General features: G+C 34.7%; 1 protein-coding gene across 4 annotated transcripts in view; it reads left to right on the forward strand.

Annotated features, from left to right (window-relative positions):
* The window catches only part of BMP2K (BMP2 inducible kinase), a 115979-nt gene that overhangs the window by 85677 nt on the left and 5775 nt on the right, over window positions 1-24527 (forward strand). For 2 of the 4 annotated variants that reach the window (XM_057726106.1, XM_057726108.1), the window contains 5 exons: window positions 3893-4095; window positions 5140-5238; window positions 6030-6214; window positions 8437-8594; window positions 15476-15586. In XM_057726106.1, coding sequence (XP_057582089.1) covers window positions 3893-4095; window positions 5140-5238; window positions 6030-6214; window positions 8437-8594; window positions 15476-15586 — 756 coding nt within the window. Of the gene's footprint in view, window positions 1-3892; window positions 4096-5139; window positions 5239-6029; window positions 6215-8436; window positions 14114-15475; window positions 15588-24527 lie in introns of those variants that run through there. The other 2 variants (XR_009052532.1, XM_057726107.1) reach the window with 2 other exon arrangements.

The raw sequence follows: 24527 nt of genomic DNA on the forward strand, positions 1-24527 counted from the left end.
TGATTTCCTTGCAGTGTAAATTATTGGCAGACTTAATATTGTGAAGTAGATATATCACATAATGCTTTAAGAAACATGAAGCTACTAATGTCTAATACACTTATCTAAGTGTTTTCCTAACGTTGTCAGCAAAGGTAAGTTACTGGCGACATAAAAGTGTGGTTACGAAAAGCTCACAACTTGCTTATCCCTGGAGTCATCAACTAGTAGGGTTTGAGGTTGATACACTTGGTCAAGAGTATAGAGAATTCAATATTTTATTGGAAAGGAGGAATTTGAAACTCTAGCCTTACAAAACTTTAATATTAAAATGTTTTCAACTAGTATGTTTTAAATTAGGAAACTGATGGTTAAAAGCCTACATGTTGAGTCTCATGAACCTGGATTTGAATCCTGTTTCTCCTATTTCTTAGTAAAATGTGTTAAATACTAGTATCTGTCTTATAGGACTGTTGTGAGAATTAAATGACTACTTAACTATAATGCCTCCACATAATATGTCCTTAAATATTTACTGTTACTACTATTAAGTAAAATACATGTTTAGGGAAGCAGTGTTTACGTATCTGATGTAACATGCCTGTGGTGATCAGGCATACCTGACAGAGGAATATTCTGCGGAAAAGGGAGAAGAGGGGAATTTGAAGTCTTTTATGTCCACTTCCCATTTTACCATTTTTTAGCCTCACCGCTCTCTTCTGTAAAATGGGAAAACAACCATTCTGTCTATTATAAAGAGCAAATAACAAGGTGTATGGTATCTAGGAAAATTCTCTTTCACAGTTAGCATTCAAAGTTATTTTCCGTTTTTTTACCTTTTGTGTTGGAGATGCTATTAGTCTTTTTTTTTTAATAATAAAGCTGTTTTTATTTATTTATTTATTTAATTTTATTATTTGTTCTTTTTTTTGGCTGCGACATGTGGCATGAGGGATCTTAGTTCCCCAACCTGGGATCGAACCCATGCCCCCTGCAGTGGAAGTGCGGAGTCTTAACCACTGGACTTAACCATTGGACCAGGGAAATCCTGCTGTTAGTCTTACCTATCACATATTTTGGCCCTTCAGCCAAAGACCACTAGGGAACACACTTATATTTGAATAAATTTGGATTATTACTCAGATACCCTGGAAATCTGTGGGAGTGTCTCAGTGAGAAGGTATCTGAAAAGACTTATTAAAGCATTTGGGCTTGTTTTAGGTAATTTAGGGGAAGTGGGGGTATAATATCATTATCATTATCTAGAAGGAGGGAAGGAAAAGCCTCATTTGGAAAGGAAGCAGCATTCAGTTATATGAGCCAGGATTGAGAGGGGTTTGGTCATTTTTGTGGTTTGGACATTGTTCCTGATTTTGTCAGTGTTGAGACATGATAATGGGATAGTCTTGTCCTGATCCATCATGGTCATTGGATGGCCTTGTCTGATGCTAGTGTTCTGTAAAATTGTTTGTGTTTATCAGGAGAACACCTAGACCTAGGTGTGTCAGGCCTACCCTCCACGTCAGGGGCAGCATTTCTCTTTCGTACATGCTTCTAGCTTATGTTGAAAAAAAAAATACTATTTTCCCCCCATATGTACATGTCTTAACATTTCTTTACCCACTAAATCTTATATAAAAAGTAGCATATGAATAAATTCTTAAAAAATATTCACACAATACAGTACTATTCAGAAAAATGTAGAAGTCCCCATTCTTTTTCTTCCCAGAGTAAGCTAGCAGTAGTTTGGTATAGATCCTCCATGTCCTTTTTTATGTTCTTGGATGTATATACACAGAAATAAAAAATTCATGTTGGGTTAAATATTAAACACAAATGGATTCACACTATACATAGTTCTCTACAACTTGAATTATTTTTAAACTTAATATACTTTGGAGAGCTTTGCATGTCAGTGCATATAGATCTACCATGTAGTTTTTAATAGGTATATGATATTTAATAGGTATATGATATTTCATAGTATAAATGTACCATAGTTTATAAAACTTTAGGTTATTTCCAATATTTGCTATTATTAATAGTGTTGTGGTAAACATCTTTATAATGGACTCATGTCATCATTTTTCTGAGGAAAACATTAAAGTATACTCATTTAAAATTGCTGCCAAATTACCATCCAAAGAAGACTTCAAAAATTTACACCAAAGCACCAACAAGGTGTGAGTGTCCTTTTATCCCTGTCCTTGCCAACACTTGATAGTATCAGTTTTTAAAAATGTTTCCCTATTGACAGGTGAAACATTTTTGATTTCATTGTAATATTCCTGAGATTAACAGCACTGTTTCATGTTTACTGAACATTTCTTTTCTTGTGTGAATTGTCTTTTGCAATTTTCCATGAGATTGCCTTTATTTACTTTTTATTGTTCTGAAGATTTTATTTTTACGTATTCTGAATGTTAGTTTTTTGCCAAATATATTGTGAATATTTTCTTCCAGTGTATCGTTTGTCTTTAACTCATGAATTTATTGAACTTCTCTGAGCCTTCATTTCATCATTTGCAAAATGAGGAATAATAGTATGAGGATTTAATGATGTACTTGAAAGCATGGTTTTCATGTAGGATTGTAGTGGTATTTTTGGGGAGTTCTCCGGTGCCCTGTGGCCTTGGCTTGAGAACCAGGGAGCTCTATTCAGCTTGATAGCACTAAAGAGAAGTTGCAGTTTCTGAGGTGAGAGGGAAGCTCCATGAGTTATTGCATGATGATCATTGGCTTGTGATTGGGCTTCCCTTGCGACCGCAAGTGTTCTCCAGCTAGACATCAGGGCCCTAAATGATGAGTGCATACCTGAGGAGCTGAACTTTTTAATACCCTTCCGACTGGAAAGAAATACACTTGAAAGGCTAGTGGTGGTTATGTCTGTGTGGCAGAATTATGGTTTTAATTTTCTTCTTGTATTTTTATAAACATTTTCAAGAATAATTAAAATGAGCATGTCATTTCCTTGTAATTGGAAGAGTTAGAAATAGTTATATAACAGTTTTCATAGAGGTGTTGAATTTAAGGCCTGGGGAGGTTTGAAAACATTAACCTTGATGAAAAAGTATCCTTCTTTCTCTCCTTGCACTCTCCCTCTTTTTCTCCCCTTAGGATTAAGCAGTCACATTTGAATTTATAGTAAATTGTTGGAAGAGAATATAGAAATTATAGTGTATTGCATTTCCTATTTTTGAAGTTATGTGTCTCATCCTTTTTTGGTTATTTCAAAAGTTTATTCGTAGGATTTTCCTATGAAATAAATTGATAAATTTATCAAGCTTATAAATAAATGCCCATTTAGGAGACAGTGTTACTAAGTTCACTACGGTAGCATTTATTGAACATTTGTTATATGAAAAGTTCTTTGGGGCACTAAAAGAAATAATAAATAAGTCTTCACCCCATCCCTCAGGTGTCTAGTTAGGAAATAGCCATGTAAACAATTAATATGTGCAAGGCGGAAAGAAATGTCATAAACTGAGTGGAAGCACTAAAGGAAGGAACAAGGAAGAGAGATTTGAGATAAACTTTAAAGGATAAGAAGAGTTGCGGTGGAAAGAGGCATTCTAGACAGAGAATCATGTCAGCAAAGATGTAGACTCGTGATGGTGAATGATAGAGTTGAGAAGTGTGGAACATTTCAAGCTGGCGTTGCTTTGTACATGGAGAAATGAAGTGTGAAAGATGAAGTGCTTCTAAGATGTTGACTTGTTCACGAGTTGTAGCTGACAAAATTAACTTTCGCAGGTACTTCTATTATAATAAATAATCCCATTAGACTATATGCATATGGAAATTTCTATAAAATAAGGATAAGAATGCCTTGGTTAATGATTATTGAAGTGAGTGTTTTGAAATCCAGCCATTTTATTGAAATCATGAGTGTGTTTTTGGAAACCTCTTTTAGGAGCGCTGAGACCTGGAAATGGCCCTGAGATGTTACTGGGTCAGGGGCCCACTCAGCAGCCTCCACAGCAGCATCGAGTACTTCAGCAGCTACAGCAGGGAGACTGGAGACTGCAGCAGCTTCATCTACAGCATCGTCCCCCTCACCAGCAGCAGCAGCAGCAGCAGCAGCAGCAGCTACTTCAGGATACTTACATGCAGCAGGTGATTCTTTCGTCACTTGAGATACAGTAGTGTTGTGGAATTCATGCCACTCTTGAATATCAGTGAATTCCCTTTTGTATCATGGGTACCTTGAACTGTAGATTGGAGTAAACATTTTTCTCAGTTTCCTCATTATTAAAGAATATTTTGTTTGCATTCTGCGAGATAGTTAAGAATAGTTTGTTGAAATAGGTTGCATTGTAGCTTTATGTTCACCCAGTCATGTGGCGTCACGAATAAGTATTGTAATTTATGATGAATATTATCTTTTTCAGGTTACATTTTGAGTTCATAGATATAGACTCACAATGTCATTGTTGGGAAGGTGATGTTAGGCTTTCAGAAGTAACATTGTCTTGGGTTTTTTGTTCTTTTTTTTTTTTTGTTTGCCTGTGTTGGGGGGTGGGGTGTGTGTGTATAGAGTTGGCATTTACAGTTGGAAAGAGACATAGAAAAATATGACCTTAAGTTCTAGTCTGTCCTTTGCCTCATCAGAACCTGCACATTTCTAGCTTCACTAAACTATTTTAAATTGAATCGCTGTCATCATCGTCCTTCCATCATTTCCTGAGCTATTTTTGAGCCAATTGTATGCATGATATTTCTCATGGATATACCCGTCCTCTAGTATTGACTGATAGACCCAGAGTGGAGGGTAGTTAAATAGGGGTGCCATTGGATGACCAGAAGATATTGAAGGATAGACATAGGAGAGTGGGAATTTACTGTAATGATTCCTAGACACAAGTCACTTCAGGGGTTTTCTTCAGCTGGCAGATGTGTTTAGGTTTCAGTTTCTTCCAGACATGCTTAAACTGTGCTGGAAATGTTTTTAGCTGAATCTATTATGTCTCATTGATAATTTTGAAACCAGTTCCAATAAGCAGAGTTAAGTTATAGTCACTTACTGACTACAGGTATTTACATTAGTATTTAGACTGTTGAGTACCCAAGTCATAGTTATGGTAAGATCAGTATGTAAAAAAAGGCTATTGCACAAAAAAGGCATGCGTAATATTGATGAATTTGTTTATCTAATTGTAGTATCAACATGCAGTGCAACAGCAACAGATACTTCAACAACAGTTTTTAATGCAGTCAATGTATCAGCCGCAACCTTCTGCATCACAGTACCCTGCAATGGTAAGTGTTCTATAATTTCTAGAGATTTTTCTCTGAGTATACATTCCAGTGTTGAAATTCACAATACAAATAGTATTATTCAGAATTTAATAATTCAGAATCAACTCAATTTAGCTAATTAACATGTATTTTATCAAAGACAGGGCTGTATCCTCAAGCAGCTTTACGTTGGGCTGAACCTGAATTTGGCACATAGTAACTAACTGATAGTTTTCTTCTCTTATCTCATAGTATAAGGAGATGATCAGTTACCCAGGATCTCTTGTCATATGTCTCTTTCATTTGACAAATGTCTATTGAATAAAAAAAAAAAGAAAGAAAAAGAAACCTAAAGGAAAATTGCATTTGCTTCAGAGAATAGTTTGACCTTTTTTACAGCAACCACCATACCAAGTGACTTTAAACTACTGTATTGTTTTTTCTTAAACTATTTAAAGGAGAATTTTTGAATCCTGCCAGGTGAGCCTAACTTTCCAGTTTCTTTCTTTTTTTTTTAATTAGGTATAATTGACATAAGATTATATTAGTTTCAGGTAGATAATGTAATAATTCGATGTTTGTATGTATTACAAAATGATCACTACAATAAGTCCAGTTAAACAACTTCTTAAATAGATTTATTTTATCTTGTAGTTTTCTAGTAGCGAGCTGCTCCTTCAGATAAAAATTGTTTTTCGGGTTTCTGATTTTGTTGCCAATGTGAAAAGGAAGGAGCATAGTAAATAGGTGAGATGCTGACATGCTTTAGTGACCTTGAGCGTTGTTTTGTATAATGGCATTTTATGTTTCAGATGCAGCAGTATCACCAGGCTTTCTTACAGCAGCAAATGCTAGCTCAGCATCAGCAGTCTCAACAACAGGCATCACCGGAATATCTCACCTCCCCTCGAGAGTTCTCACCAGCCTTAGTGTCCTACACTTCATCGCTTCCAGCTCAGGTTGGAACCATAGTGGACTCCTCTTATAGTGCCAGTAGGCAAGTATTTTTCCAGTGAATACAAAGGAAATTATTATGGGAGTGGGTGTTATCATGGAGTGGAGCCCCTGAGCGGCTCCTGAATTGATTTAGAGCCCGTCTTTTTGTAGAGTTCCCCTTTTTCTTTTACTAGTCCCCTCTTCTGATCCCTTTGCATCTCCATCCTTCTTTCCATTTCCATCAGTTAATTCTGCTAACTGCTATTTGTAGATAAGGCTTAGCAACATCCAGCAGCATTTAAGGGTAAGAAAATTATTAGGTTATATGTTAAGACAGTCTTCATCTGACAAACTTAGTAGTTTAAAACAATGATAAACGTTTATTATCTCACATGCCTTCTTTGGATCAGGAATTTATGAGTAGCTTAGCTGTATGGTTATGACCAGGAAAGAGTGTCTCATGAGGTTACTGTTAAGATGTTAGCTTGGGCTGCAGTCCGTTGAAAATTTGACTGGTGCTGGTGGATCTGTTTATAAGGTCAATTACATGGGCAGGAGGCCTCAGTTTTCTGTCATGTGGATCTCTCTAAAAGGCTGCTTGAGTGTTCTCTTTGGCAAAATCAAAGATGGTTTTGAACAAGGAATCGTTTATTTTGGTTTCTTCCAGAACACGTGGTCCAAAAGAGAGGGCAAGAAGGAACCTGTGATGCCTTTTATGATCTAGTCTCAGAAGTTACACATTGGCACTTCCACCATATTTCATTTGTTAGAATTGTGTCACTAGATCTAGCCCACATTCAAGCACAGGGGAATTCAGTTCCACCCTTTGAAGGGGGAAGTATTAAAGAACTTGTAGACATATTTTAACACATGTTTAAAGTATATGTTAAGGTGACAGCCCCTCATTGAGTTACAGTGTATGAAGAAGAATCCATAAATTCATTCCAGGAACAGGAGGAAGATGATTCAGATAGGGAATCTTAAAGTTCTAAAAAGGATTATTGACAGGCAGGAAGGGAATGCCCATTTCTCTGTGAGTTTTAGCTTCTCTGATCTGTGTTTCTAGAACTCGGAAAGTCCTTAAAGATAGTTTTGGAATTAGAGATGGGATTCTGTCATATGGAGGTTTGGCAGTTGGTACATTCTCAAAGTGAGTTCTAAACTGAATTGTATTTATTATAAGATACCTAACTTCTGTTTACTAAGAAAGACTATCTACTTGTTGGTCAATTCTAGCTTTCAGTAAGTGTTTAAACATTCCATTCTTGGCTCAACTATACTGAAGGGGCTTGGGCTAGGGGATTAAATGGGCAGCTTTTGCCCTTTCTTCCCTTTCAAGATCTGATCTGTGTGGTGGCAATGAAAGTGCGCTCCTAAGGGGAAGGTGAATTTAAGGGCTCTGTCAAGGCTTGCAAAATTGAGATATTTCTTTAAAAGCACATAGAGATTCTCCCTCTATTACCAATGTTAGAAGATCAGGTCTGAATTATGAAAGGAACTTGACAACTTTGTTACACTGCCTTGTGCCTATGCTCTATTTTCAGGCTGGGTTGAGGGAGAGGTATCCAGGTATTCTTAGGTTAAGAAGCCTTTAAACTCTCATCTTCTCTTAAAAGTCAAGAGGCCCATCAGATAACTGTCACAGAACCAATAGTCCTAGGCTCCAGACTATAGATACTTCAAACACCATGAATAATTTATTATATAGAAAATAACCCTTTCTTTAGTTATAGGCAATTCATAAACAAATTCTAGCAGTTCGCCTTTTGTTGGTAGCTATATAGAGAATGCCTTTGTCAAAAGGAAGATTGTTGTGGTGTCTCAGCATAACCAGGACATAAGATCATGTTATTCAGTAATGGTTTTAGAATGATACTGTTTGATATGGCAACTGATTTTCACTTTAAGGTTTATTCACTGTGATAATAATAGTTAATATTTATTGCGTGCTTATTTATTTATGGTCTCTTTGCTTTACATGTGTTAAATCATTTAATCTTCTCAGTAACCCTACAAGGTTTACCGCTACTCCTGTTTCACAGATAAGGAAGTTGAGGAGAAGTTAAGGAACTTGCCCAGGGTACACAGCTAGTGGCCGTTTACGGAGGCGATTCAGATCCCACGTGGTCTCGGCCCCAATCCATGCCCTTCCCTGCCACCTCCGTCATAATAAAATGATCTGCTTTTCCAAGTATTTATAAGGTATGAACTAGGACACTTTAGAATTTACTATTATAATGTATTTTTTTCCTCTTTTTTTTGCTCTCTTAATTTTTATCCTAGGTCAGTTGCTGATAAAGAGGCAGTTGCAAATATTACAAATCAGAAGAACATCAGTAACCCACCTGATATGTCAGGGTGGAATCCTTTTGGAGAGGATAATTTCTCCAAGTTAACAGAAGAGGAACTGTTGGACAGAGAATTTGACCTTCTAAGATCAAGTAAGGGACACTTGAAGGCTTATTTTGCTTCACAGTAAAATAACAGCTCTGTAATTATTCAGCAAGGCCAAAGACTGTTTGGGGATGGTAAAGAGAAAATTCTTTTTGTGCATTTGAGGGCAAAATTCAGGCCATCTTCTTTTACAAATACCATCAAACTGTTTTGTGTGCATTAGAAATCAATTGCTTGATAGTAGCTATTAAACCCAAGATTGCTGATAATATGCTGATTCTGAACACTTAAATACCGCATATCTTTGAATGTTAACTCAGAAATCTCCAAAAAATGAAAAATTAATGTTCAAATAAAAAGGGAAACATTAGTATCTTGCCTTACTAAGCATTTTGCAGCTCTGTTTTCTTGCACACTCAGTAGAAGATATTGGGGTCTGAGATGCCCTTTGAAAATGCCTGAAAGAAAACATGGGCTACTACATTATGTTAATGTTTTGTAATGCCCTTTTAATGACTGGTGACATGAAAGGGCTGCTTTGTTGTCCTGGTATGGCAAAAGTGAAATAAATTCTTTTCCATTTTAAATCAGATATCTCAACGTTTTTACTTGCAGTCATTGCCTTTTCTTAAACTACCTAATATAGATATCAAGGCTTGCCACACATATTTTAGAAGTTATTTTTTGAAAAAGGATTGTTTGGAGTGTTTTGAGGAGATTGTGAAACAGTAGCAAAAAGCTCACTCCTGCAGTCTATAGATAATTACCAGGTTTCTGAGTCTTGGGGGTATGCGGGCGCGTGTGCCAAGTGTGTTTCCCTATTTTGCATGTGAAAAGGAGGTCTTAATGGCCCCAGGTTATAGTTCCTAGTTTCTGTTTTATTTTAGGTAACTGGCCTTATGAGAACATTTATTAGATGAAGTACTTTGTTCCAAATTGGTATATATTTTATGTAAAGTTTATAAATGCCCTGAAATCATGTAAACATAGTTGTTTGGAATTTAAGTTTGTATTTTACATATTGGTTATATGATTATGAAAAATTAAATTGATTAAATGCAGATATAAAAATGAGTTCTGAGCCTTTAATAAAGGTTTGTTAACTTTGGTAAAACTAATCTTACATTTTTTTATTAAAATTTTTTTTTTTAAAACCACGTTTTTGTTTGGCATTTTTCCTACAATTTATGTTGAGTGGTGCCAAAAGCAAGGTTTTAAAAAAGGAAGTAAAGTATCTCTTTCCTTTAGGGGGATGGTAGGGAGATAACAGGGATAACCAACTATTGTAATATATAGGATTATTTTTAAAGCAAAAGGTAAAATTAAAATATTCATTTTAATGTATTCTGACCAGGATAGTAACTAGGGTTTGCTAAATCAGTATTTTCTTCTCTTTGGGTGAAAACTCCTCTCCCCTGTTATTAAAAAATAACACTGTGGTGTCCTAAGTGGGAGGGAAACCCAGAAGGGAGGGGATGTATGTATATGTGTGGCTGATTCATTCTGCTGTGCAGTAGAAGCTAATACAACATTGTAAAGCAACTACAATCCAATAAAAGTTAATTAATAAAAAATAAAGAAAATGAATTTCTGCAGTGGGTAAAGTATTCACAATATTTTGTATCTTATAAAAATACAAGCTCCCTAGAATTTGTAATGATACCCAAGTGTTAGTTACTTTGCATAGGCAAGAATGGCATACAAATATTCATGTGTACCTAACTTCATAAAAATTTGATTTAGCATGAAAAACTCTTAACTAGCTATTTCTTTCAAACTTGGTCTGATTACATGTGTAATTTGTGTATGTGTTTGCATGCACATGTGTATGCCAAAGAGAGTTCAGACTTCATTGCAGTATTAGTTATGGAAAGATATTAAGTTCCAAATAAAAGTGCAGGAGGAGCTTTATCTGGAGATCAGAATTGGAGCAACTCAGCCATTTGGGAAACTGCCTAGTTGGTCCCTGAGCTATTGAAATCACTGTCACAAGGACGATATACTTAAATTGGCACATAGCACCAGAAAACATGACTTCTGATATCTGGCCATGCCATTTAACTAGGTTTAACTCTGTAAAGTCACTTAACTGCTGTTTCATGTACTCATTTATAAACTGGATATTAATGATGCTTACCTGATAGGGTTGTCAAGAAGATTAAATAATGTCTTTAAAGAGTTTGGGCACTCCATAAATGCCACTTCTGCTTTTCTTACCTTCTGTATAAGTCTTTGGGCTCTGACTTCTCTGAGGTTGTTGCTCTATAACCAGCATTTAAAACTTATATCTAAACTGTCAGGTTTCTCAGCTGGCAATTAAAAAACCAAATACAAGGGGCTTTGTGGACAAACACATCAACAGCAGAACTGATGTATGACATGGAAAGAGATGGAAAAATGTCTGTTTTCCTTTAATAATTGATGGTCATAATAATGGGGTTCAAAAAAGGTGCAATGTCTTCAATAAAGAAATTAGTAATGTGTAGAATATAGCTTAGAACGATTTCCTCTCAGATTTGACTTAATTGTGATATTGAATCATCTTTAGCACCTCTTTCACTCACAGCAATAAGGTATCTAATGTTTGATGTACTTGATAGGGTCTAAATTACACTGATGGACAAAAGACCTTTTCTAGAACCTTAAGAGTTTCAGTCGACTAACAGTGCAATGAAAATTGATTGTTGGTCATTCCTGGTTGGTTCCTCTGTCCCTATTAACTTTTTCCAAAATGAATAAGTAAATTATCAATGCATTTGAAGTATCAAATTTACCTTTTTCCCAGCACAGATATTTATCAACAATTATTCAGAGTCCTTTCTAAGATTTTTTATATTTGGCTTATGAAAGCTTTCCAGTGAGAAACTGAATATGTTTTTGTATGGTCCTTAAAAATATAGGGATTGCCCATGTAATGATTGTTCAGAATAAAACATTGCCATTTGAGATTTTATTTTAAAATGATTCGTGGTTATATATTTTTTTTATAAAAGAAAAAGGATATGCTGTCTAGGAAATATTTTACTTGTGTGTATTTTCCAGAAGGTAATTTTAAAATTATATTTTGAGATACTAAAATTCTAAGATATTAGTAATTGATATTAAAAAAACCTGTTTTTTAGTGATCTTTAAGAGAACAGTTGAATCCAGCTGGCAAAGGGATTTAACATATAAAATATAAATCAAATTCTTCTTGCTTTTGCTTTCAATGTAACAATATTTATGGTTTGGAATTTTTTATCTGTTCCTATTTAAGACTAAAACATTAAATCGAAATTAAGCATTATTAATAAAGCTAGTCTCAATATTTTTTAAAGTTGAATCTTGTATTTTTCATGGTCTTTTGTATTAAAGTATCCAGGTTAGTATGTAAACTTTGGAAGAATCAAATTGTCAAAATATTTGATACATTAAACACTAATTAGAATACAGGTGTTTGCTTTGGGAAAATTTTTAACTTGCATTTGTTTGAGTAGTTGTGTAGCTCTACATGTTAATTAAAAATAATACTTGATGGAATATTGTTTTCTTGTTGGTGGTGGATTTAATTGTTTATTTCTGTTTAAAATTGCATCAAAATAACTAAAAGGAAGAGTAGAAGAAACTAAAGACTGTGGCTGCTTTGCATATTCTACTGAATGTGTTGTTTTTTTTCCTCTGAAGCCACAGTATGAAGTAGGTGTAAACATCTGTATGTATAGTTAGTTTGTTGTAAAACATTAACACTCACCATTTTAAGCTGATTCAGACCTATCACTGTTCCTTGAGGGCAGAATTACAGAACTTTTCAGGTATATTAGAACAGTGACAAAAGATCAGATGAAGATTGTACTTTTAAACCTTATTCTTTAACCTTTTGGCTATTCAAGTCATCCATGGAAGCTGTTGAATTAACTTTTTGGAGTATATTAATTTTCTGATGATAGTATGAAATACAATTTGATTCTAGGATTTTAAAATCCTATAATTTTGCCATCTGTATTAGTTAAAATTCTTGAAAAGATACTGTCTTTATTCAGCACACAATTTTGAGAAGGCAGGGAGAGGTAAGCTTCCTTATATTGGACAAATCAAGCTCAACTTTTGCTCTAATGAAAAGAAAACCAGTTCTTTGAAAATGGAGCTTAAATACATTTGAGGGGTGACTATATATTTGAAACTCTACATACCGTTTCATTAGTTTTTATTTATAGGTAATTGATAATTTAAAAAATTAATAGGTATGTTTATTTTTTATTTTGTGCCCTGGGTGGGACCCAGGTTATCATGTGAACTTTAGAAATCTAAATGATTTTAAAAAAACCTCCATGGAAAAATTGGTCCTGTGTTTTGTGGAACAATGAGAACATGGTTCATTTTATAGTGAGTTTATTCTGCTTCCTGTTTTGAAATAGTTGGATAAATGAACTTTGCATAGAACAGTATCTTCATATTTTAAATTATGGGGACCCCATATATAAAAAATATTTGTTTACCCCTACATGTTAGTGTTTGTACTCTTGTCATAACTACATGGTGCTGTTTATACATTTACCATGAATTTACCATAGATTGATGGAAATAATACACCACTGCATGAGGATTCAAAGAACCTTAGTGGTAACTTTGCATTTTTATATACTGGAAACCTTTGGAACAGTAGTGGTTTATAAACCTGGAGAGTATGTTAATATGTAGATTCCCAAGCTCCTACTCAGATAATCTGATCCATTAGGTCTGTGGTAGGACCCAGGTAACTACATTTTTATACAGGAGTCCTGGCAATTATGATGCAGATGGTTTAGGAAGGAAGTCTGGTCCTAATTTTGACCTAAGTACCTATATACTGCATACTTAAATACAAGTACGTATGTAAGTATGGTTTTATCAGGGCCTGATAAAATTGGTAACCCACAGGTATCCTCTGTGACTTAGTGAATCTTAGGCCGCTCCTTAAAGTTTGATTGTGGCTTCCCGCCACAATAAATTAAACACACCCTTGGTTATAGAAAGTGTTCTCCAACCTTATTTTTTCAGAAAGATGCTATGAGACTAACTTCTCTATAATAGGCATTGGACAACAAAATACGAAAAAGCTTTTTTCATAATACAGTCAACATTTGTTACTGATTTCTTGAGTTAAGTATACAGTGAGTATCTTGAAAAAGAACAATCTAAAATAAATTTTCATTATTATCTATTTCTGTATTAGATTTGAAAATAACCTGTTAAGTTTTGGAAGTTTTATTTGTGTATAAATCAGTTGTCAGATGTGTTGCCGTAAAATATTAGTGCTTCAACAAAGTTTTAAGTAAAAATGTAAACAACCTAAAGTTTCATGTGAATATTGCGGAGTTAGTTTTAGCCATAAAAGCTGATAATTGTATCATAGAGTTGTTTAAAGACTCAGTTGTCTGTAGCAATAATTAAGTATTTTCAGGGTATTGTAGACTCTGGGGCCTTGCCTTCTCAAGCTTGTGCTCCCTGGACCAGCAGTGTCAAGTCATCTGGGAGCTGCTGAATTGTAGGATCTCAGGATCCATTCCGGAACCAGCCAGTCAGAATCTGCATTGTAACAACTCCCCAGGTGATTAGAATGCACATAAATTTGAGCAGCACTGTCCGAGGAGATTGCTGCTTTAGCTTGGGGCTTTTTGCTTCTCTTTGCAGTTACAAGTCATTTTTAGAGAATTTTAATTCTCTTCTCCCTTCCCATCCTGCCATCCCTTGGAACTCACATGAAATCAGCGTAGTTTACCCATAGCATTCCTTAAACATGAAAAGTATAGTCCTGAGAATGTGTAAAATATCTGTAAGGGCAGAATGGGTCCCTAGTAGTGCATGTTTGATCACCAAGAATCAGAGGATAGAGAGACGTTTTACAAAAATCCGGAAGTTCTCAACTGGTTAAGTGCCTGCGATGTGCAGAGTTTAAGAGCAGGGAAAAATAATCACTACTAGGGAATTAGGATACATTCAATCTTCAAACACCCCGGACCTGCTCCTGCCTTCGAGCCTTTGCTCTAGCGCTGCCTCTGCCTGGTGTGTTCTTTCCCGGGTATCTATTCCTGCCTCCTTGGAGTCTTTTCTCACTTGATGCCTGTTAGAATCACTCTACTTCACTCGATTTATTGCTGCAACCTATGCCTGCTCCCTTAATTCCGTTTACCCTGCTCTACGCTTTTCTCTCTAGCTTTAACAGTCTCTGTTTCTCATGCTTGTTGTTGATCAGTTGTTTTTCCATGCCAGCATATAAACTCCTTGAGGGCAGGAGTCCTCTTTTTGTTTGCTGTTGCCTGCCCATTGTCTAAAACAGTGCCTGGCACATACTAGATGCTCAGCTGTTTGTTGAAAGAAAAGAAAAAGTGAATTCTGTTGTTAAGGCTTTTAATTTAGTAGAGAAATATCTTTATCTTTGTATTTGTATGTATGAGAATGGTTTAACCAAGTAATATGAGAAATGAACAATAACATAAAATGAAGTAGCATATAGTGAATTACTTTTTATTGCTATTGAGAAATAGTATTTACCTATTTTATGAATGAATGACCATTTGTAATATCTTTTCCATGTGTATTTTCAGAGAAAGTTTGCCCAGTATGTCTCTGTTTAATAATCTGAGTTTAACTTCAGATCCAATATGTTACAAGTTAAGGACAACTGGTATTTAAATAAACCAAACTAAGTTATTTATTAGGTTAATTGTATTTAGTGAAATCTAGCGCTGTGATTATATTGTTAAATTCACCTTTGTAGGAACAAATATGTATTAAACTCAGGACTGCCCCCTGATACTTAAACAAATGAACTTTGAATCTCATATTTTTCAAGAAGGCTGTTGCTTTGTTTAGTTTTCACTTTTATTTATACTGTATGCCGCTTTTTTAAAATGTAAAGATTGTTTTGTTTTTATTTTATTTTTTGTTTTGTTTCATCTTATTTTTACAGACAGGCTCGAGGAGAGAGCATCCTCAGATAAGAATATAGAGCCACTTTCTGCTCCACATAACCATCCTCCAGAAGATCCTTTTGGTTCTGTTCCTTTCATTTCTCACTCAGGCAAGTTACATATGTAACACCATCACTATCATGAAAAAATACACACAAGAACAATAGTAGTAACAAGGGAAAAACCCTTTCTTATAAAGACAAGGTAGGAATCAGGTGTTACAGAAAATAGAAAAGAAAATTATTTTCACCTTAAGCCAGTCTAGTTTTCATAATGTTTTTTTCCATTGGGGTATTCAATTTGTGCCTTTTACCAACACAGGAAAATGCTGATCTGCCTAGTAGAACCATAACTGGTTCTTTCTACCGTGACTATTGGATACTATTGAAAAATTTCATGCATGAAAATCTCTCTCCCTTTTATTTACTTAAAATACACTTAAAGACATTTTTATACTTAGCTTTTGCTTAAAAATACTGTTTTCCTAATTTACACATGCTGTCATGAAGTTGCTTTTAAAAAGTATTGGTGATTTTGTATTTGTCATAACTTATGACAAATTACCTATTCTTTTCTTCTTACTCCTTACCTTGATTTCAATCCAGAATTTAAAAGTTGTTATTATTCACCATTTAAGAATATTTGTAATAATATTTTCAAAGTAATTACCTAGTTAACACTGTTGAAGATACTAGGATGGACTAGGATCCCATTTGGGCAAAAGGAATTTGTGTGTGTATATGGTTAGAGTGGAGAAACTGAGTTTAATCTTAGAAAAGAGAAATGCATTGGAAGAAATCATGCTTTACTAGAAGGTAAAGGTTTTGTTTAATATATTCAAGGTAATGGTCCGCCATGTTCTTTGGTTCTGTTTCGCTTGTTTCCCACTCAGGCAGTTACATATGTGATAATCATCGCTACCACTTAAAAAAAATTCACACAAGAGAGAACAATAGCAAAAGTAAAACACTGTGACTGTAAAGCCAAAATGTGAAATAGATGTTTAGGATTTTTGATAATACACTGAAGTATTGTTACGGCCTTTCAATATTCAGATTTGGTTATCCAGAACACAGCACAGTTCTATATACTTTCACATTCCGTATTTTTACTCTGTGCCATTTATTGAAAACAATCCATAGTTTTGTCATTCTCTGTTTGCTTCCTTCAGAGTACCTTTTTCATGAATGATATGAAATCATTAACTGGGGAAGACAATTTACTGTGTCTATGTACTTAATATGTATAGATGCACTCCCTCACACCCACAGTACCCTAGGTCATAAAACTGTTACTGTTTTGTTTTTTATTTTTATTTTTAATAATAGCGCAAATGGTCTTTATAAATTCTCAAGAACATAGCACTCAGTGACTTAAGATATTGATCTATTTGTGGCAGAAAGCAGTTTCAGTACTAGCTCTTTTTCATGCTCTAGAAGGTATTACTTAATCCTTTTCAGGTTTGCACATATCTATGCAACTTCTTCTCTGTTCTTTAATAGCTTCTGAAAGAACCCTGGGGAAATGAATAGTAGAATCAGGAACTAGAGTAAGCCTCAGCAATTTGCCTTTTCTGTGGGCACCCTTACTTTGCTCCAGATTTGAGCTTGATTGCTGCTGTTGCTATTTTGTTTTTCTTTTTACTGTGAGTATTTAACTTCTCTATTAGATTTTAAGCTTATTGAGGGTTGAAAACATGAGTTTTCTGTTTTTGAATTCTTGCCAGTAGCCAACCTAGTAAGTACCTATTAATATTCATTGGCTGTATGAAAAAATTATGACTATTCCTAAAAATTTATACTCCTTGGTGTTAGGACAATGACCATAAAAAATGCCCTTTGATATAAATGCTACTGCTCCAAAAAATTTTTTTTAGATTTAGTGTTAATGTGAACATTAGAATGGTTTGGTTATGAAAAATTGAGTACATAGACTAGAATAAAGGAGGGAATGATCATAAGAGAAATGTGCCTCCAGAGAGAAGAAAAGGCAATCACTTTGCTGTATTAGCATCGTTAGTTTATTTTTACCAGATTCAAAATACATAATCAAGATTTAAAAATCTAAAAATAACTTATTGCCACTGACCTGTTCATCATCAAGATTTGAAATACTTTGTTATAAATAATTTTTAGGTAACAATAAAGTATTTGAAGGCGTTCATTTTCCTCTAATAGTAAAGTAATTGGATCTCTGAAGCAAAAATTAACTTCTTCATAAGCTTTATGAAGAAATTGGAAAAAAGAAAAAGGAATTCTACCCATTCAAAATATACTCCACGTGGCATTGTGAGCATCTGGAGATTTATAGGACTAAGACTGAAGAGAGGCAGGATACTACTTCTAAGTATATGTGTATAATGTACAATACAGGGTGACACGTATATGTGATAGGCCATCTTACTTGAATCTGAGAAATGACAATTACTGAACATAATTTAATTTTAGGTAAACCATATAGAGAATGCTGGTTGAGAATAAAATGAATTCAATCATGAGGCAGAATGCTGTAAGAATTCTAGTGACAAAATGCGTTTAAGGAGACCCACTGTCCCGAATCTAGTGTTCTTTACACTGGTTGTATTAGGATTTGTGTTCTTTTTATTTATTTTAAAGAGAAATTTCTGTTAAAACTTTTAATCTTAATTTTGAAATTATAATGGATTAATTTTTACTTTGCTTTTCTTCACTTTATCATAATTTTATAAAATTATTTTTAAGCTAAATTTTTAAGTTAAAATAATGTATGTATCTACTTTAAAAAGTTGGATTTAACAAGGTTTATAATGAAAAAAGTCATTTCTCTGCTTGTTCCCTCCCTGTTCCCTTTCCCTGTTCAAAGTCCCTGTAGATAATTTTTTTACTTCTGGCATTTTACTATATCATGCTTATTCTGTTTCTTTCTTTCTTTTTTTTTTCAATTTTAGATGATATCTGTAGACTTCCTATTATGGAAAATGATGATTTAGATTAATTACGCTGTTAGCACCCAGCCCCAGTTATGTGCACCTGTCCTTTCCCTAACTTCCAGTACAGTTTTGACACAATTGTTGGTTGTCTGTGGTCAATGTGTACATTTTATGAATATGTAAGTATTTGTCACCACCGAGGTCCAGTATACTGTGGTAACATTTCCTTCTATAAGGTTTTATTTTTCCTGGAGTTAATTGTAATGATGTTTTTAAAAATAACTGTTTTTGTTCCTTAGTTTTTTCTGTACCGTCACTGATTCATCTCCATTTGGAAGTGTAAATTTCCTCTCAGCTTGAGGTGGCTGTCATTTTTATTTTTACCTGATTACATCTCTCGTGGAACTCCGCAGCCTGCATTGGTTGCTTCCTGTGCCTGCCACACACTTTTCATCCTAGTATTTTCTTTTGCCCATTGGTCTTCCTGGGAATTCTTGGATCGCCTCTCTTCCTCTTTCTTGGTTAGTAGAGCAACTCCTCTAGTAGTTTCTTGAAAAAATATATATGTGTGGGAGGAAGACTTTTAAACTTTGCTGCCTTTTCTTTCCTAACTTGACACTTGACTGATAATTTGGTTGGGTAAATAATACTTTGTTGGACATAATTTTCCTTGTGAATTTTCGAGGCACTGCTTCATTGTGTTGTAGCTTCAAAAAAAGGGATGGGGGCTTCAGCTAGAGGAATGACTGCACCCTATGCCCCTAACCCTAGGTCCCTATAGCCTCTGCTATTTGGAGGCGAAAATACCTGTTTCTTCTCCTTAGTAGCTGCATGTACTCCACATGTGTTACAGTCAGCAGCCTTCGTGTGCCCACATGGGTGCATCTTTCTGTTTGTTGCCTTAGTTTATGATGATCACTTTTGGACTTTTTCAGAGGCTTAGCTGAAGATAACATTTTGATAGACCATGTCTTAAAATGATTCAAATCTAACTTTCCTCCTTCTTATCTTTAAACATTTCTTTATGGGCAAGATTAAATTTTGTAATTATTCTTTTATGCAGAAACCAAATAATTAATCAAGGATCTGTTGGGTGCTATATGTAAAGGGAATATCTTATTGCATAAGCTGATATCTTAATTATAATGGAATTATATATATCTTTTATGTCAGGTTACTAAACTGATATTAGTAGTGTGGTGTGTCATAAAGAACATTGACTTTAAGATTATAGAGCCCTGGGTATGAATCTTAGTTCTGTCACAGATTAACCATGTGATACTGGGTGTTGCCTAATTTCTTAGAGGGTTTCTTTTTCTTAAATTGGGGATAATATTAGCTAGTTGAGATTATTGAAAGGATTTAATGAGAGCATGTTATACAGCACACAAACATCCTCAGTGTTGGTTGCTGTTGTGGCTGTTGTTGGTAGTGTTATTAAATAGTATTTTTACTGCTTATTACTAAATTCCAGAATCTTAGTGTAAAATAAGTTTTGCAGCTGCTATCCAGCTAGTAGTAGTACAGAGTTCCAGTAATAATCTAATTAACTACAGAATGCAATCTTTTAATAAAGTGTAGAACCTGTTTGTGAAGCTGTTCCCCACCACGAACTGTTTTAATAGTGCCATTTCTATTTTTATTAAAGCATTAACTACCAGTATTCAGTACAGGACACACATAAACACCCTGTTAAAAGCGTGGTATTCATTCCCAGTCCTGGAACACACCCAGCCTTCCTTCTCCCCGAGGCATCGTGTTACAGTTATTTTGTATACTAACATGGGATGTGCAGCTCTGAATTACAGCGTGGACCACCTAATTTTAATAAACACTCAAATTCTGAAACCTATAGTCTTTGAAGAATTTTGTCACTGAAATTTTAGATTTCTTGTATTGCATTTCATCTTTAATTAGGTTTGGTGAGCTTCCCCTACTCTCCCCCACCCCAGACCTACCTCGTGGGTCTCGTTATCTAATAGGAAGTTAAATTGAATTTAAGGTTGGGAGAGGTCACATCATATATTAGCAAATACTTGTTGGAACATAAATTCTTACAGATTGCCAGTCTAAATGCTGGGTCATTTTATAAACCATGATGAGGTGTATTGTTTATAAATTTAGATTCTAGTAATTCTTGAAGATCAAGAAATTTCCTATTCCAGAATGTCAGCAATAATGGTTACCACTTATTGAATCCTATGGTGGAAACAGGCTCCGGGCAGGATCAGTGACTTGCTTAAGGTCAGATAGTTTATTTAAGTAGGAATCCAGCTCTGTCTGATGCTAGACTTTGTTCTGTAAATAGTAGCAAAACGGAAGTGTTAAGTGACTTGTTTTACCAGTGTGTTCAGTAGATGTTCTGTGTGAATCATTCCACTTGTAGATGTGTTTTTGATGTATTTGTGGGAAGATGTGAGCTCCACGTCCTACTCCTCCGCCATCTTGATCCCTCATCAAGTGTCAAGTGACTTATTTTAAATAAAAACCTACAATAATATGAGTAATGTGACAGAAATGTTCATTTTATGGCATTTTTAATCAGACTGGCAATTATTGCCCACGACTAGCATGATTCTCTTCTTATACTCAGGCCTTGTCACTTGCCCTATCTTGAGAGAAATCATACAGATTTTGATAAAATCTTCTAATCCACTAATCCTTGGGTCTGGCATGGTAAATTGCTGAGAAGTGATGGCAGGCAGTATGCTTCCATTTCGAAGTGAGCTTTAAAGTCTTACAGCCCCTCCCTTATACCCTAAATGATGAGACAACAGAAGGCATGTAATTACAATAGCAGTTTCAAGCCATTCATCCTCTATAATCCGTTAGCAAGGAAAAGAACATCAAAATTTTCTTGAAACTGGAAGCTTCTTATATGATTAAAAATGTACCACCTGTTTTATAGCTAAAAGAGCTGTCCTCTAAAAGATGGAAACCTGATTAGAAGAATGGTAATATGAACAGTATGATGCAAATATGCCCCCTCCCCACATTGTTTTGGACACATTCTAAATATTTTGTATTTTTTGATGCAGTTTATAAGGGTTCATTTATGTGGCTTAAGAATACATTTGCAGTATCTATTTAAAGTAGTGTGGCAGTAACTAGGATCTCATTCTTTTCACAAAATATTTCTTTAAAAGAATACTAATAATATGTGTATGAAAGTCTAAAATAATAATAATAATTTAACAATAAATTTTAGCTTTTGAGTTTGGAATCCTCTTTTGGACTGTGCAAGATTATAATGTCTTTAAAATTTTAACATCTAGAAATATCTTTTTATGAAAACTCAAGCTTGGAATAGGTGAATTTATGTTCGTATGTTCTTCATTTGGTGGATTCATGTTTGGTTACGTAAGCTTGTTCTTCAGAACCTTCCAATTGTTTTTGCCTTGGTCAGTCATTCTCCAGATCACTAGACTCAGGATTAGTCCCTGGGTTTCAGAACTGTCAACGTGGTTGATAAGCTTCTTGAAGGCAGGAATTGTTGCACCTCTGTCTGCCATGGAATGTGGTGATGAATGAATTCATCACCAAGGTGTGTTTGGGTGATCCCATGCAACCTGTCCCTCTCTCACACACCCGATATGTAATGAGCTCTCACTAGACAAGATGAATTTTACTAATGTTCAGCTCTATCAGGTAAGTCTCATTATTGTTCTTATTTTATAGATGAGGAAACCAAGGCTTTTTTTGGATGTTTATCTTCTGTGGATTTTGTAACGTTGTATATGCTTTCATTTGTTGATTAAGCCTTATAGTATTTCCAGCACTTAACCCTACAGGGTTAAGTTATTTATCCTGCTGTTCGACAAAACACTGTTTGCTGAAATAGAAACAATACTCTGCTCATTTTATTAGTTTTTTGTTCCTTTTTTTAAATTTAATTTTCAGGCATAGTTTGTAAAGGGGATCTAAAAGAAGCACAGGTCTGTGGTTGTATTTTGCAGGGGGTTGGTGCTAAGCTAAGCTATACTGAATGTTTGCTGGTGATAATATTCTACTGGTAGTTTAATTGTAGAATTTACAGATGAGAGTTTTAAACTAGTGTCATCAGCAAAGAAGTCACTATGGCGTTAAACTTGGACAAGTCATTCAGCTTTTCCTTAGTTTCAAATTATCTATGTATATAAAGAGATGGACTATGTCTTTAAAAATCTCTTCATGTTTTTTGTTTTCAAGATACAGTTGAAAGTGTGAAACAGGATTAAGGTCACCAAAGGAAAGAAATGTTAAGAGAAACCAGAAAGCTAGGGGATGAGTATTGGTTGGTAACATTGCCTATTGTGAAGTGGTAGGAAGTCATGACAATGATCTGCCATGGAAAGCAAGGGGAACATTTTTGAAGATGTGGCTAATAAGATTGAAGGGGAAAGATAGTAGCAAACCTCACAGAGCATTTTTACCCTAATGTGTGGGAGCCTAAGTGGTGGGGGGTTAAGAGATATTGTATGAAAACCCCTTGGCACTGTATTTGCACTGAGGACAATATTAGTTACTATCTTCTCTGATTCATTGCTCAGCACCATTAGAAATGTATAGTAGGTACTCTGTAAATAATCATGAAATGATGGTATAATACATTAGCAATAACAATAATATAGCTCTTTACTGAGTACCTACAATGTGCTAACCCTGTTGTAAGCATTTTACCAGAATTCTCACTTTAATCCCTGCTACAGTTCTCTGAGGTAGATACTATTGCTGTCCATACTTTACAGACGAGGAAACTGAGACACTAAGTGATAACTGACTCTAAATGAGAACATAGGTCATCAAAGGATACTTTGATGAAGTAACGGAAGTATACTGTGTGTATTGGAATATGGACAGTTACCAAATGGTTAATTTGGTATTTCACTTATTTAGTAAGTGCTTGTTATTTTATGGATGGTGCTGAGTAACTGAAGCACTACTTTGTTAGCTTTGAACTACAGTCTTGAAATTCTATAAATGAGGTATGTTAAGCCATAAAGCAGTGAGAATAAGCAGAATTTATGTGTGTAAAAAAGTACTAGTTCTCTTAATGCTTACTTTAGTGACTTCTGTGGTTTTTTTTCCCCCCAATACTTGGAATTTCCCCGAGAGACAAATTTATATGCCACACGAGAATTTAAGACTTTATAACATCATTGCTGTTCTTAATAGTTTACCCAAATCTGCATTGTCTATCTTAGTCACTCACCTTATTCTCAGGATTTGGCTCTGATTAGATTTTGGTTATTTCCTGAAATCAAACACAACCTCAAAAGATGAGGATTACTCAAAAAGCTGAAATTTTTACATCTAAGGCACAGAACAGAAATAAAAATATCTTGACTCGAAGACATCAAAATATCATTCTACTGTATTTAGTTTAAAGAAAGAAGAAGGCCCTACTTAGAGCCACGAATAAAAATTGGTCAATATATGAAATTTTACAGTGTTTTACCAATATCATTTAATGGAGGAAAATGCCACTGAGGTAAGATCCTGGGGACATTCTAGACATTTGTTTATGCTTGAAGTACATGTGCCTGGTGCTTATTGTAAATATTATAGCTCCCCTTCTACCCACCTGAAAACCAGCCATTTTTAATACAGATCTCAGTAAATATAGGGATTATTAGGATTTGGGATATATTGAATTATAAGGCAACATATTTAGGCTATACTTTTGGGAAATTAACTTAAGCAATGAAATAATCCTGATTTAAATTTCATAGTAAATCAAATGTATAATATTTGCTCTGACAACTTGGAAGAAGCAATCTGGCACCAAGAGCAAAGAGTAGGAATATCTGAATTTTTTTAATTACAGAAATATGTTTAGGTAAAGAAATAGTTTATAAAAGTTGATGGCACTCAGCTATGAAGTCACATTTTAAAGCACTGTACATTGTACAGTTGGTAACCAACTTTCTAACTTGTAATACTTATTTTGACAGTCTTTTGTGAAAGAAAAGGACTAAAAGTCTTAGAGTATATTGAAGTAATATTAAAAAAAAGTTTTTTATTGGAGTATAGTAGATTTACAGTGTTGTGTTACTTTCTGCTGTACAGCAAAGTGAATCAGTTATACATGTACATATATCCACTCTTTTTTAGATTCTTTTCCCATATAGGTCATTATAGAGTATTGAGTAGAGTTCCCTATG

The sequence above is a fragment of the Hippopotamus amphibius genome, chromosome 3 (genome assembly GCF_030028045.1).
Source record: "Hippopotamus amphibius kiboko isolate mHipAmp2 chromosome 3, mHipAmp2.hap2, whole genome shotgun sequence".
Taxonomy (NCBI): Eukaryota; Metazoa; Chordata; class Mammalia; order Artiodactyla; family Hippopotamidae; genus Hippopotamus; species Hippopotamus amphibius.